Source organism: Haliotis rubra, unplaced genomic scaffold (genome assembly GCF_003918875.1).
Source record: "Haliotis rubra isolate DU_JTF1 unplaced genomic scaffold, ASM391887v1 Scf425, whole genome shotgun sequence".
NCBI lineage: Eukaryota > Metazoa > Mollusca > Gastropoda > Lepetellida > Haliotidae > Haliotis > Haliotis rubra.
Window position 1 is genome coordinate 466,244 of NW_025767108.1, and position 16,381 is coordinate 482,624.

The window sequence follows — 16,381 nt, forward strand, 5'->3', positions numbered from 1 at the left end:
TCCTCATTCCATATATGGGAAGGGAAAGCTGTCTGCGGGCAAAGTTATGTGTTCCCCCATCGGATGTCTCTCCGGTGCGGGGGTTGGGGGTGGGGTAAGGGGTGAATAATGCCACAGAGTCATGTTTCTTAATATGGAGGCTGTTCTGTGACTCTTGCCTCTGATACCAGCAATATCACGTTTGACTCGAACAAGATAACTTTCTTGAGTCGCACCTTTACCATGTATACTATATGGAGATCTGCTCGTGTTGCTTTCATTGATCAGGCCCCGATTTCTCGAAACAAACTTAAGTTTTTACTCAAATTTCAAACTGAGTTGACAATTTGAAACAGCTGAATTTTTAACACAACTGAAACAAGCCCAAACAACTTAAGTAATCTATCTACCAAAACTCAAATTGTCTACTATGTTTGGATTTGATATTGATTTCAGTTCATTCTGGGAAATGCATTTCCCTGCGTTTTCTCAAATTTGAGTAAAACTCTAACTTAAGTCAGGCTTCTCTGACTTTAATTTTTGACAATACAAAGGAACTTAATAAACTGTATTGTGATCAGAAGTCCCCATCGGAGTCTTTGTATACATAGAAATTATAGTTTATACATGGGAACAGTGACGATGGTAAAAAAACATCAATAAGACAATACCCTACCCTCGTTGATGATAGGTTGTGATCTATGTTGTCAAAATTGCCAGTTGTAAAAACATGGGCTTTAAGGTGTGATGGGCAAACAACTCCTTGCTGCTCATATCTTGCAATCATCTGGTTTGCAAGGTTCGTTGACACTCTGAATGTCTGTCACAGTCCTCTTTCAAAGAGAATATCCACCAAGTCTCGTTTCCGAGTTTTACTGGGAATGAGAAGTCCTAAGTATAATGGCAGTGCAGTTTCTCTGTCTGGATTATGACGACATGTGCCATGAGACATTTTCTCTCTCTTCGCAGGCAGTTGAATATCAGCAGTTAGGAAATGGAAGACGCGGCTTCTGAGATACCTGTTGTATTATCCTTTTCACTTGTGAGGCAAGTACAACCAAGTATCATTTGTATGAGAGTCAGTAGTGTCAGTGGTTCCTAGTTTGTTTTAATGGGTTTTCTGATTTATTTGACTCTGAATGCTTTGTGAAAATGTCTCTTCTAATAATTTTAGCTGCCCGCATGAAAGTCACAGCATCGCTATCTGAACTTTCATCTGATAACATCATCTGCTTCTAAGCAGTATTTCAGCAAGCAAAGCTTCTTTCAGTCTGGAAGTATTAACAGTTCTGTTGTTACCAAGTTGCTGAAGTCTTCTTGTAAACAATTTCACAATGTCTGCCAACTTCAAAACTAAATTTACCTCACATCTGTGATCCTCTACATATGAAATTAATTCTGCAAAAGCTATTGAATATGGTCCGATTTCATTCTGCCGTTGGTTGTTTTTTGCTCTCAGAGATGATCTGTATTTTGTATATAGATCTGTGTAGCAATGTTTATGATGCACAACATCAAGTGCAATTCCATCACCTGCAGATAACTTGCCTATCCGTTTTCTATCCTGAAGTTCATGAGCCATCAAGCGAATGTTAGAATCAAATGTCATTGTTTGAGCCACAGGGTCATGTCTATCTTTTGGTAAGTCACACAAGAAACACACAGATGTATCAGAACTGTGGATTGTGTCCGTGGGTAATTCATTTTCAGAATTATGTAAACTTATTCTCAGTTTCTTTTTCACGGGTGCTGTTGGTAGATGTTCATTTTCCACTAATTTTTGTGCCCTTTTCATAGCTCTCTCAACTGCTCTATCCCCACACTTGTCTAAACAGTGCTTGTGCCATTTTGCTTGATTTTCTAACAGAGTATTCTGGATTCCATTCCCATCATCTAATCTTGACAGTTCAATATTCAGTGGTAATGAACGCAACTCTAAAAATTTGGTCAAATTAATTTCCAGTTTTCTAAAGCCAGCACCTTTCATGTTTTGTCTTGTGACATTGGATGGATCAACTAATTTGCTGTCATCTTCTATCTGACATAATGCACAAATTGACCAATTTGTTTGTAACTTGCTAGTATCTGACGAACCAACGGTTGGTAAGCCTGTACTACAGGCCATGACTTCAGTATGTGATAAACTTAAAATATTTCACAACATAATCAACCTTTCTCACTCAAAATTACCCCAAAAAGCATCAGAAATCTTCATTGAAATTCAATTCAGAAACACACAAGAGAGGTCACTCTCATTCTATTACTAGTCAAGTTCATAAAGGGAGAGACATTTTGTGTAAAGGGAGGTAATTTTCATGTAAGGGAGTAAGTATGAAACAATAGTGATTTTATGATGCTTCGATCACTGGCGTTTCAATTTTTAGCAATTTCATTAGTTAATAAATTTTAAACTGGAGTAAATATGGCCTGCCTCCCGATCATTTTATCTTAAGAATACCATAGGCCACCTATGTGCAAAATATAAACTTTCCTGCCTCCAAGTATTATATATTTGTTACCATGCCGCTCCACTATAAAAGTGTTTGGTCCCATACCTTTTGTATGGGCACTAATCTGTACTCAAGCTTATCCATTTCTGCCGTTTCAATAGGGGTACATGTGATTAAATGTCACGTGACCGGAAACTAGCGACATGTGTATGTCAATATTACGATTATGTGAATGATATAAACCATTCTTCAATATCAATTATCATACAGTATTTTTTATCATGCACATATCAGAAGTAAATTTATTACAGGCTCAAAACTTTTCATGACGTGTCCCCGTCGGTTGTAGGGAAAATAGTCATAGGAAAAAAAGTCATAAAATCAAATCAGCCAGTAAAGCCATAACAATATTAATTGTCCTGACGTCACAGGCAAAAGCCCGTGAATTACTTGTGCGTCAGATACAGGTAGCACGTACAACTTCTTATTATTTCATAGTTGAGAGGCAGCCGTCGGACAGAAGAAAGAAGAAATACGGCTGCCGGCGACATCATCAATAGCATTACATAATTTTTTCTGAGCCACATTTGAACGTTACTTATAAAATTAATGTATTTATTCAAGTATAATACATGACATCAAGACATGAACAGTTATAAATAATTGGAGAACAGGACGTTTATAAAACAGCTGTTGTAAAATTAGTTTTGCAAATTACTGGAGAACAGGAAACTTTTTTTTTACTGAAGATGAAAGTGAAATGGTATTTATAAAATACAGTATAAACAAAGTAAATAACTGGAGAACAGGATGTTTTATGATAGTTATTTTTCCGGTGTCCTTTTTTCCAATCACCGTCCCGTCACGGTTACATCATTACGTTCGAATTCTCTTCTATGGTTGAGTTTCTAATTTATTTCACAAAAGTTTAAAGTGTTCAGTTTCTCGTTCAGATTGAACAAATTATCGTTTATATAATATGTTTTGAAAATAGAGTCCTTGCCCTCGCGCCTTGCTACCTCCACGAACGGCTTGAGCTTCAGTCGCATTTTCGTCGTTTTTTTCGGGAAATCCTGCGAAATGTTAATGTCACTTTCACTTTAGTTTTTTCGAATTTTCGTTTTAAATATATTTTATTGTCCAAAAGACAAATTTGAGGGATTGGGCACAAGTGCACCACTTATGGTCGCCTTAATTTCTCCCTATTTGAGGTATCTTCAAAATTAGCTCGGAGTCCTTGAACATGCTACTTGGGTCCAACACCCCTGGTGGTGCTGATCGTGATATGTTCAGAATTGTCTGCACAACACAGTGTTGGTCGTTGTGTATGTACAGCTGTGCCAGTGGTGTTGATAGTGTTATATCGTTTAACGCCGCACTCAGCAATATTACAGCTACATGGCGTCAGTCTATAAATAATCCAGTCTGGACCAGACAATCCAGTGATCAACATCATGATACAATGAGATGTGTAGGACCTGTACCAAGTCAGCGAGATTGACCATGTCCTGACATGTAGAGCTGTGTCATTACTGTTGAATGTTTATTGTAGTCATTGATGTGGACAACGTCATCATCACTTTAGAAAGTTGCCTTTAATGATTAAAAAAAAATAGAATAAAATAGTTGGGCTCGTCCGGGATTTGAACCCGGGACCTCTCGCACCCTAAGCGAGAATCATACCCCTAGACCAACGAGCCGCGTCGAACAATCATAGGTTTATTACCTTCAATATCACGACCAAATGTTGTCATTTTCATTTTTATGTTAATCGTTCATTTGCTATTTAAAATTAATTTATTATTCAAAATATAATTCAAATGAATAGCTAATATAATCCCCAGCTATGCACTGTGATGCATAGTTACGACTACAAAAGCATGATATTTCGATATAATCCTGCAGATTGTCGCTCTTTAGAGAACTCTTGTATGCTGAAGCGCACCTTGTACTCAAAACTCCGTACACGGAAGTAGGAAGTGCTACCTCCCTTTACGCTAAGCAGGCTTGACTTATAGGTGATCGTGAGCTTGACGTAACAACACGTTGCTTTTCCCATCAAATCACTTTTTCGGATTCGGACACATATTGTATATACATAACATTTAGCAAAGAAAGTGTCTTAGAGGTTGCATTCGGACGGTCAACGATGGCAAGTTTCGATGATTTAAAGCTACGAATAGCGGAACTGGAGGATGAACTTCAACGAGAAAGACGAAGAAACCAAACAGCTGTTCGTCAGAAAATTTCGCAAATGAGTTCGGAAGTAGTTGACAGCAACCCATACAGGTCAGTTGTAGGAACAAGACCAATAATCGATTGTTGGTGTAGGTTTTTAATCTTATTTTTCCATATGTTGAAGGTAATACCTAGTACCTAGACGGCTCAAGTGTCTGTTCGTAATCATTTGCTATTCAAAATTCATTTGCTATTCAAACTTTAATTCAAATGAATAGCCAATATAATCCTAGGTGTACACTGTGATATACAGGCCCCACTGATACAAAGACCCAACATAAACAGAAAACACACACATTGATTAGATCTTAAATTGACATTGTATTGCGAAGGATAAAATTAGAATCTGAAAATGTCTTGTGATGGTCATGTTGTGTGTGTTCTTAAATGGGCACTGATCCAGAGCCATTAACGATTAATGTTTCATGCTAACAATCTAATTAAGAATCCAAGCTGCGAGCTGATCAGTCTCTGCTACCTCAACCGTGACAGACATGGGGACTTGGCTACTGTCAATCTTGGCAAAAGGTTTTCAACCTAAGCAGTAGGAAATTAGAAAGGGTCGATGCCTATCAGATGGCGTCATTTGAAAATATCCCATGCAGGTTTTGCCTGATCGTAGTATCCCAGCAGTGAAGGCTTTTTTTAATTTTCTTATGTTTGGATGGTATTATGACTGGCCCAATTTGATCTTATTTCTGTGTTTTTTACTTTATTTTTAATTACGTGATGTAAACAAACATATGATGTCTATTACCTATGGGATTAAAAACACTCATTTGATTTGCTTGAATCCGTAAATTTAACAACCCCACTTTGCCATTGCTAGAAAAATCTGAAAATTTACTTAAGTAAGTAGGTATATACAGTTTTTAACTGAAGGAACAGGGGAGTTAAATTTAAATATGCTTTCATTTACCCATTACGCCAAAAGTGTTTCTGTAGAATAAATGTTACGTAATTCGAACAATAATGACGGCAGATAAGAAAAATCATCCCCAACAGTTTCACGGTAAAATTATAAAATATGATATTTGTGTTTAATTTCTGCTTATTCTTGTTCCTTCACTCCGTTGAACCGGAAGCTGGCAGGGGTAATGGAGGCAAAGAACGACTTGACATGCCACAATTTGCGCTTAAAATGTTGAATTAAATATATTGCACGTGAGTAATTATTAAATATGAGGTTGGAAATCTGAGAGCACAACCCTGTGAGGAAATGGGTGTCTACCTTTGATGATGGAGATATTTTATTTTAATATTAAAAATATTTTTTGAAGCGAGGGAAGCACGTTGCGAAACCTTTGCTCGCTTCGCGCTCGCATATATGGGAAGACTGGTCATTTTATCTTTGTTGTGCAACCCTATTTGCGCTACAATTTGCCTGTGAGTGACACCACTGGTGGATGAAGTCAAACTTCAAAATGTTATCATAATAATGAAGGTGGAAATATTAATGAGTAAAAAATAGTTCATCTTTGTTGATCATTGTATGCTTATGCTACCAATTGCGCTTGCGGGTGGTGCAACTGAGATCGCAAACCAGCATAGGATTCTGGAATATTATCCGGGTACTCACGGGAGAATAACAATAACAAAAGCAACAACCAGTCTTCGGAAATTGCTCTGGATCAATGTTCCTTTAAGTTAAAGGGAGACTGATTTGGAATAATTTCCCGAGACTATTCATTGCTTTTGTTATTGTTTTTACCCAGCAAGTACCCTGATGTTATCTCAGATATCTTGATTGGGATGTGATCTCTGCTGCACCACCCGCATGTGCAATTGGTAGTATGAGAGTGTGTCCTTACATTGATTAGCAAAAATGAAATACAGTTTCGTCTTGGAATTGATTTGAAAAAGTAGTCATCTTCTTGACACATGAATATTTCCATTTTAATTATTATAACAGATCAAAACATTTTGAAGTTTAACTTCATCTGCGAGAGTTAGAAAATGTTAGAATTGAAAGAATATGAAGTCACAGTGTATGTCCATATATTTTTGCTTCTTTGAGTGGCATTTAAGAAGTTGGGAAGTACAATATAGAACAAACTTTATGGATAACAACTTCTTTTTATTCGTGAGTGCGACGTTTCGATATAGATTCTTGTATCGTTGTCAAGCATAATGGAACATGAAGAAGGGGGAAGTATATATATACTGGATGTAACAATGTGACAAAGAAAACAACATAATTAACATAATAGGCTAGGCAGAAAGCTGATGAAGCCAGAGAGTAGACAATAGACAGGCGTAACGCCGACGACCCGGGTTCGAATCCCCACGTGGGTACAATGTATGAAGCCCATTTCTGGTGTCACCCGCCGTGATGTAGCTGGAATATTGCTGAAAGATCACAGATTCAGATCACGGGATATTGTTCCTCTAGGTCGATATTGACAGATTCTTACTGTAAAGCACTTAATTGGCATCTGTCAAAGACATTACCAGTCAGTATGAACCACAAGGGGTGGCCATGTGGTGTAGGGAAGGAACTCAAGAGATGTTAATACTAATAATACTACTTGTGTTTGATTTGTTTTTGTTTGCTGTTTACAGAAATGCTCAGCACTTTCCAGGCTTCTGATGGTAGTATGTAAATAGTTGATTTTGGCATTGATTTACCCAAGCTTTATATTAATACTGTCCTTACTATTGATAATACTGTATGTTACGATGAACTGCTTTGACCAGCAATCTATACTGTATATACCTATTTACCCAAGTAAATAGTTTAGTTTACGGATTCAAATAAATCAAATGTGTGTTTTTAATTTCATAATAATAAACATAATATAATAAACATAATATTTTTACATGACATGATTAAATATCGAGGCAAAAAACCCACAGAAATAAGATCAAACTGTCACTATACCATCTGGGCATTAGAAAGTTTGAAAAGCCTACACTACTGGGATACTTTATTACAATCAGACAAGAACTACCGGGGATATTTTCAAATAACGGGACCCATGAAGATCCGGTGTAGAATAGGTCTTCAGCAACCCATGCTTGCCACAAAAGGCGACTATGCTTGTCATAAGAGGCGACTAACGGGATCGGGTGGTCAGGCTTGCTGACTTGGTTGACACATGTCATCGTATCCCAAATGCGCAGATCGATGCTCATGCTGTTGATAACTGGATTGTCTGGTCTAGACTCGATTATTTACAGACTGCTGCCATATAGCTGCAATATTGCTGAGTGTGGCGTAAAATTAAACTCACTCACTCACTCTTGTACTTTCTGAAGTTGGAGTAATTTTATTTTTCATTTCTGCTTTTGACATGAGACAATTGTTAAACTTCCAAATTGGTGATGGCTGATATTTGTGCTTCTCTCTACATTAAAGGTCACATGCAACGTAAAACACAACTTTGCAGATTCTGATACCTTTCGGTATGGACTTACCCGAAACAAATCGTCAAAAATGCAAATTCAACTTATAAAGTTGAAAAATAACGCGATGAAAAAAACCGCGCGAAATCGGAGTTCAAACGTTTCACTAATTTTCCCCCGACTTTTCGGGGGAAAACGGGTTTCAACAGCTGAGCTGCGCTCATAGCACGTGCGCAGTGAAATAGGTTCACGCAGCTTGGAAGCGGGTTGTCCGGTGAATACTCGGTGAAGGCTTTGGTGTGAGCTATTTTTCTAATGTTTTGTTGATATCTCACAGGCGCGCCAGCTTTTTATATGTTATGACAGTAAATTAACTGTTTATATAATTTCATCTGTCTATTTCACCACACGTTCTTCTTACCGAGTCACTTTCTCAGTTCGATACTTAAAAGCAATGCCATTATTTAGCGTTGACAGAATTTCTAACTGTGATATAGATATGTCGTTGTCACAGACAAAACTCAATGTCTTGTTTTATTGACACCTGTGTGTCTGCCTGCCTGTCTGCTAATGACAATATTCAATACACAGCTGCTATCACTGACCACATGCAATTTGAACTTAACACCAATCAGGCTATACACCATAAACAAAATGCATTTCATTTATGGCCCGAGTTCGGTCTCTGTCACATTATGTAATTACACAGACAGGCAGGTGTGATACTTGAACACATGACAGGTTATGATGTCTGTTAATTGCAAAATGTTATACACAAAAAATGAGCATGTATTTACAAAACCCAACATCTCTATATATGCACACACAATGAGCCGTGAGGGCATCTGCAAATGAACCAGCTGTTACACTTGAGTGCACACCCACCCGCTCTGACTGGGTTCGGTATCCCGGCTGCTTCGTTTCTTGGGAAGTAAACCGAAGTAAACCGAAGTACACTTTATTGCACTTTTGATTTGCGATTGTACGCTTATAATTTTGTTTATATGTTTTTTCATAACCAGCAATGTATATTATATGTCATGAATAAGTGATAATTGTGTTTTAATTATGTTTGATTTTTTGGTTGCATGTGACCTTTAACTGTGTGTCAGTTAAAGCTTCTATTCTCACACTAACCATGCTAACAAACACATCCAGATCCTTCAACAAATCTTATAAAAACCCTTTCCATAGCTGAATCCACTCTTATTCTCATATTGCTATACACATCCAACCCAACCCTTAGTGTTTAGATCTGTGGTGGGCGAGCAGGCTAGTGATCCAGCGAGGTTGAGGTGTCGGGATTGAGCCCACCTGTGACCGGCTGTAAAAACCTTGGAGTCAACTTTGTGTGCAGACTCTTTCAGTGTTGTCACAACCCCACACCTGGATATGTGCACTAAATAAATATCCTATAATCTAATAAAGCTTATAGGCCATAGAAAATCATTGCTATGTGTCTGTAGATTATCATTTGATATATATTTCAGTCGGTTAATGGCCTTGAAGAGAATGGGCATCGTTGATAACTATGAGGTAAGTATGCTTAGTACTCCTGCATCATACTCCATGAGATTGATGATGTATAACCAGTTCTTGGTTTTTTGATGCTATGACTACACTGGTACTGTTAAAATGTATCTTGCTCACTTTAATCACACATCCAAATCATGTTAATCAGAAGATCAAGGGAACATATCAAAATGCTTATACTTTTATTTAACTAACTCCCTTATATTTTTCAATTTTGCAGTTGACAGCTGTTGAAACTTTGTGCTGATAGTCCTTAATGTTGAGCAGTGATGTCATTCTATAGTTTCAATGCTCCATTATATTGCATATGTTGTCCCTCGCAGCAACGCGGAACGGGGGACTGTATTCAGCATTGTCCGTACGTACGTCCCGATTCTTGTTAACACGATATCTCATGAACTGTTGTACCCAGTGTCTTCAAATTTGGTGACAGCCTACATTGGGGGATTAACCAGACACCAGTGACTTTTAGTGGCCTTGACATCATTTTCAAGGCCACCACGACACACTTTGACCACTTTTGAAACTCTTGTTAACATGATATCTCATGAACTGTTGTACTCAATGTCTTCAAATTGGTGACACCCTACATTGGGAGATTATGCAGACACCAGTTGATTTTGGTAACCTTGACCTTATTTTGACCACTTTTGCAACTCTTGTTAACGCGATATCTCATGAACTGTTGTACCCAATGACTTCAAATTTGGTGGCAGCCTGCATTGCGGGATTACCCAGACACCAGTCAACTTTAGTGACCTTGACCTTATTTTCAAGGTCACCATGACACTTTGACCACTTTTCAAACTCTTTGTAAACCTTGCACCCAATGTCTTCAATTATGGCGACAGCCTACATTGGGTGATTATGTAGACACCAATCATTCCAGGCATCTTGTATGTGACCAAAAAATCAAAAGTAGTAAATGTGTTATATATATTTCATTCTTTAGCAGCGGGGGACATTGCCATATCAGTGGCAAACACTTGTTATTTTGACAAGTGAATGATTTAAATTTTTAAAAGTTATCTTATCTCTCATTATGCACTGTCTCTGAGAAGAACAAGGAGTTTAAACTACATGAAACAAAATTTTCAGCCTCTTGTAACACCTTGCCCAAACACACCAAAGCTCAATTTGTTATAAGCAGTTACGGTAAATCTCATGTATGTCTTGCCCTGGTCGACCCAGCAGACATCTTTCGCTTTCTTACTGCCCAGGGCTGCAGTCTTATATAGAGATTCTTTTTTCGATTATATCTCTTAAATCTCTTCAGATACTGGGGACAGCCTCTGTGGTGTAGTGGTTAGAGCGTCCACCCGGAGAGCGGAAGGTTGCAGGTTCGATCCCCGACCGCGTCATACCAAAAGACGTTAAAATATGGTACTTGTTGGTCCCTGCCTGGCGTTCGGCATTAATGGGTACAACAAGGACTGGTCGGCTCTGAGTCAGTATAATGTGTCTGCGTGGGGTATTCATGCTTCACTGTGGCGTGGTATCTCAGTGGGCTAGCACTATAAAAACAGCTTAAGTCTGGGCTAGTACAAGCAGCCGCACCTACACATACACATGCATGCACGTCGTCATATGAGCGAAATATTCTCAGGCACGACGTTAAACCCAATTTCACCTCACCTCACCTCAGATACTGGGATTTTTGTTTCATCTTTGAAAAGAAAAGAAGATATAAGAAATATTAGTAATTGCAGTTAAGATAACTAGGAACTTTAACAACATATTATTAGAAACATTAAAAGTTAATGAAAAGTGGTTGGGTTAGGATGCATATCTCATGTAGAGGGTAGTTTGTGGTAGATGTTTTCTACTTTATCTTTACATGACCCTCTTTCATCTTGCATACATTGGACCTGTGAAGATCCGGGTTAGAATTGATGTTCAGTAACCCATGCTGGTCGTAAGAGGCGACTAACGGGATCGGGTGGTAGACTTGCTGACTTGGTTGACACATGTCATCATCTCTCAATTGTGTAGATTGATGCTCATGCTGTTGATCACTGGATTGTCTGGTCCAGATTCGATTATAAATCGAATCTGATATGGTTAACCACAGTTGAGACACCTCAGGTACTCCTTTGGATTGTTGAGAAGCTCCAACTTCCCTTGAGTACTTCAGCAGATGACCTTGATCACTCTTATATTCTTAGGAACCGGGATTGGTCTACCATCACCCTACCACCTCGACCTTGTATTCTGAAATTATCCAGTACACTAAATGATGGTTTCAAGAGCCTGAAACGAATTAAGGACGGATTCTCTGCTCCCAGATATAATCCTTCTACCTCTCATGTCCACGGCCTAACAAAAATCTTTACGGCTCCAACAGTTGATGAGGATATTGGAACCCTGTGTGGCAAACGAGCTGCTTCGCCCTACCTTATTGAGGACCGAGAGTTGGCTCACATGGATTCAGCCGTCAGAAAGACGTTGCCATCGATTAGTTGCGTGATTGCAGCAGTTGACGCTATTAGCACTGCTCTGGAGCATACTTATTCTGATCAAGACGCTTACATCCGAGGATGCATGACTTTAGCTCTGGACCAGTTCCAAATTATCCTGGATCAGTTGTCTCATTTTTTGGGCTCCACTCTTGCTGTGCCGACGTGGACCCTTTAACATCTCTTCATGGGAGGAGCGATTTAAAACAGAACTGTTTCGCCAGCCTTGGTTTACTGACTCCCTCTTCAATGGTAGCATCCAAGAAATATCTTCCCAAATTGATAAAGAAACCCTCTTTCAAGTCTCGATTGAACTGTTAAAGATACAGAAGTCACAGCTCCAGGATTCATTAAAACAGCGTTGAACTGCACAGTGCACCCCTACCAATCTGGATTAACGCAATCTTTTTCGTGGCGCATCCACTCAAGGCCGTGGCAGAGGAAACAGATCTGGCCGTGGTGTTTTTTTGTTGTTGTCAACTCTGGCCCAGGGACCAGCGCCGGAAAGCAGTGACAGCTTGAGACAATCGTTCTGATTTACAGATCGGGAGATTACAGATCTTCGCCCCAAATTGGACCATCCTCAGAGATCTTATGTCACCAACCTGCTACTTCACGGCTATCAGCTACCCGTTATTGGCAGTCCACCTCTGACGTTGCATCCATCAAATCCTGTGGACCAGTTTCAGACTCTGCAATCCACAATAGGTACGCTATTATACATATACAAACTCGCGTTAGAGCTCCTAGGTCCATCGCCCGTCACTCCAGGATTCTACTCCCCCATTTTCTTGGTTCCAAAGAAAAATTCCAACAAACTCCGGTTCATCTTTAATATGAAGTTGTTCAATGCTTCCACCACACTCTTCAGGATGGTGTCGATCAACCTTTTATGCACCATCCTGAAGAAGGGAGACTTTTCTCATCAGCCTAGATCTTCAGGATGCTTATCTTCATGTTCCGATACATCCAGAACATACCTTCGCTTCAATGGGAATCACTACCAATGGAAAGTCCTACCATTTGGAATTTCCACGGCCCCGTGGCTTTTTACCCGAATTACCAAGCCCATAACGAGCTTCCTCCACTTTCAAGGGATCACCTTCGAAAGCTACATAGATGATTGCATCCAGGCTCAACAGGATCCGATCGTATTGCTTCGCCAGCTACAGTTGACCACCATGCCTTACGACAGTGGCAGGAGCTACTGGGCCTTCTGACGTCAGCTCAAGCCTTAACGTACAGAGGCCAGCTCCAACTTCGGCCCATACAGTGATTTCTATGCCCGTACCTTCAAGCCGACAACCCCAAGGAACTAATTTGCCTTCCAGAACTGCTTCGTCCAGTCCTTTAATGGTGGCTCGACGAACGGAATGTTTGCGCCGGAGTCTCTATGATGCCCTTTGCACCGACTCATCACCAATTCGTCGATGCATCCCTCATGGGTTGGGGAGCTCACTTCCTCAACCACCAAGTGGCCGGGCTGTGGTCATTCAACGAACGGGTACTTCATATAAATGAGCTGGAATTCAAGGCGGTAATTCAAGCCATCTAACATTGGGCAACAGATCTTCAATCAACCAGTCTGTTGATCCAATCAGACAATTCGACAGTGGTTTGGTATATAAATCATCTAGGCTAGACAGGCTCGGCGAATCTGCTACAATGGGCAATCAGGTTCTTCCATCTCACTCAACATCGTAGCCAGAGCCAGACACATTCCCGGGGTAAAAAATGTGATCGCCAATGCCTTGTCCTGATCCAACCGCCCATCCCCGACAAAGTGGAAGTTACTGCCCCAGATCTTTCAGTTGATGATCTACCCGTTATCACGGCCTCAAATAGATCTGTTTGCCACAAGGTTTGTCAACCTAAGAAGCCTGGCAGAGCCAAACCCAGTACTGCTTCCCAACCAGGACGACCTACTTCTTCGCCCTCACTCGGAACTTTGCCGCGGGTCACCTCAGACCCTCAATCTACACGATTGGCGCATCATCAGAGGTCTCTCATAGCTAAGGGCTACTCTTGACGAGCAGCCACAGCTATCACTTCAACGCATCGTACTTCGGCCTGTTCCTTGTACGACAACAAGTGGAAGAAGTTTGAAGACTATTGCAAGGTTAGGGGAATTGCATTTCCCACTTCCACCTCGGCTCAGGTCGTTGCTGAGTTTCTCCAGCATCTCCGCACTACTAACAAATTCAAGGGTACTATGTTAGCTACCTACTTAGCCGCCATCAACTCGGTTTTGGCTACCACCACGGGCGCGAAGATTTGTCATGAGACTCGTGCACTAGCCTCGACGATGGCCCTCCATAGCAACTACTGCTTGACTGCTATCATGGAAGGTTGCCTTGGCGTTCTGATACAGTCTTCTGTTCACATTACCTGCGACACCTGTCTGTCACGGATGTCCAGGGACTACACCAGTTTGGGCCTCTTGTACTGGTGCTCAGCAGCTTACATCGGCCGGACAACGCAGATGAGGGACGGTTCCGCATTTGCGTTACTGCTTCCTTGAAAACACTCAATAAAAGTTGAACTGGATCTCAACCTTTTGTATTCATTATATGGGTTTAAGAACTACTTCACTTGGCGTCCATACTAGTAGTTGTCCGATTAATTGAAATAATTGAAGATTGGTTGCAGTGATCAAACGACCAAGCAATCGATCATGTTTTCTCGTAATCGAACACAGGCAATTCTGTTACACTTGTTTGCATTAACAATATTTTTCACAAGGTTGGTTTCGTCTGTTACATTTCATAAGCATTACGAGCTCCTTCCAAGTCATGATTGAATTTATCTTAAAGAATCCAGGAGTTTATGTTCCTAACATACTAATCTTTCTTTAAAGGTGTGAAATTTGCAAATGCATTTTGTGCAAGTTGCAAAATAAAAAAACCCCAAACCCATGTTTTTTCCTAGATTTCTTTGTGCATTAACACACACAGTTAGGAAGATTTGGTAAATGACGCTAACCAATTATTTTCGATGATTGATCGGTTGTAATGAATCAGTCATCAATTATGAGATTTAAACCAATTCCCAACACTACTCCATACCAAGGCATTGGAATATGGCCACCTATCGTGGCCCTACAGACCTGAGGCACAATGAGTATGACGATGCAGAGGTGTTCGACATTCACGCTTACTGACCTCTACTCCACGGAGCAATTACGTCAGTGTGACACTCCCGAATTCCAGTGGATTTCGTTGCGTTCTGCCTCCAAAGTTACCGGGCACATCCTTCGACTAAGCTTAGGTCAATTTAATGCTGCCCGGAACTGAACGTTAAACCTTGGAGATGCCGAGTTGTGTTTCTCTTTCACCTGCCTCGGTCGGTGTCTGGGGGGCCTCCTTGAAGCAGGGTCTGACCCGATTCTAGTCGCAAGACTTTAATTACAGGGGTACCTTGTAAATTGTGGTGAGGCGAGGCCTACTTGCCGAGTTGCGTCCCTTGTCTTGTACAAGGTTGCGGCCGAACACCACATCGCTCGGGAGTACCCATCTCCCTGGGAGTTGTTGTGCTTAGTAAGCCAAGGGGTTCCGGAGAACCCACAACAAGCATAGGAGTTGCGTGCATGCGTAACAGGCCTCATTTGTACATCGCTATCTACGGTTGTCATCAGTCCACACAACTCCAAGTCTAGCTGTTCGCACTGTCCAGACAGAAGAGTAATCTGCGGCCCGCCGTCCAACCGTGGGATAAGTGCAAGTCGTGAGATAGGATAAGTTTAAAAAATTTGGAAATTTTAATATAAATTGTATATTTATATACTTATCCTATCTTACGCGATGGATGCCCGCCCTGCCTCCCCACTAATCAGATTACAACGTTGGCTCTAAGATGAGAATGATCATTCAAGGTAGTCACGTGGGCAATTAGTGGAGCATGCTGCAAGCTTTATTAGGAACTAGGAAGCTAATTAAGGAGAGCAGCATTGAGTGCACGGGCGAATGGACAAGGAGGTCTATGGAAAAAACTTTACAGTTCCACTAAAAGCCGAAGCAAGAGAGAGGTGCAAGTCGTGAGATAGGATAAGTTTATAAATATACAATTTATATTAAAATTTCCAATTTGCTGGAAAGGAGCATAAGTTTTGCAGTTACTGACTGTACTGCAGCTGAAATTGAGATCTCACTCTTGAATATTTTGCACAAAAAAAACCCTTTTGGCTGAGAACAATAACAATTTCAGTAGATTAATAGGACTAGGGTCGGACTGGGAGCTGTTAGGTAGGTGGCGCTGTACAGTAGCAACATATTGTCAGAGCTCTCGTTTCTCGTGACATTACTTAAGTTTAATACGTCTTCATGTTGTGAGACGTTGTGTATGTGTTGGAGTATGAACAGTGAAGGCATGTGACATCTCCTT

At 40.4% G+C, this 16,381-nt stretch overlaps 1 protein-coding gene and 1 non-coding gene across 2 annotated transcripts in view; one reads left to right on the forward strand and one right to left on the reverse strand.

Annotated features, from left to right (window-relative positions):
• Positions 1-4,057: 4,057 nt before the first annotated feature.
• On the reverse strand, positions 4,058-4,129 carry Trnap-agg. The gene has a single exon. It is a non-coding gene; the product is annotated as a tRNA-Pro (tRNA).
• A 283-nt stretch (positions 4,130-4,412) lies between these two features.
• Positions 4,413-16,381, forward strand: part of LOC124288800 (ubiquitin-like modifier-activating enzyme 5) — a 105,650-nt gene continuing 93,681 nt past the window's right edge. The window contains exons 1-2 of the mRNA XM_046725328.1: positions 4,413-4,718; positions 9,503-9,548. Of these exons, the coding sequence (XP_046581284.1) occupies positions 4,579-4,718; positions 9,503-9,548 (186 nt within the window). The 5' untranslated portion in view covers positions 4,413-4,578. The remainder of the gene's footprint in view (positions 4,719-9,502; positions 9,549-16,381) is intronic.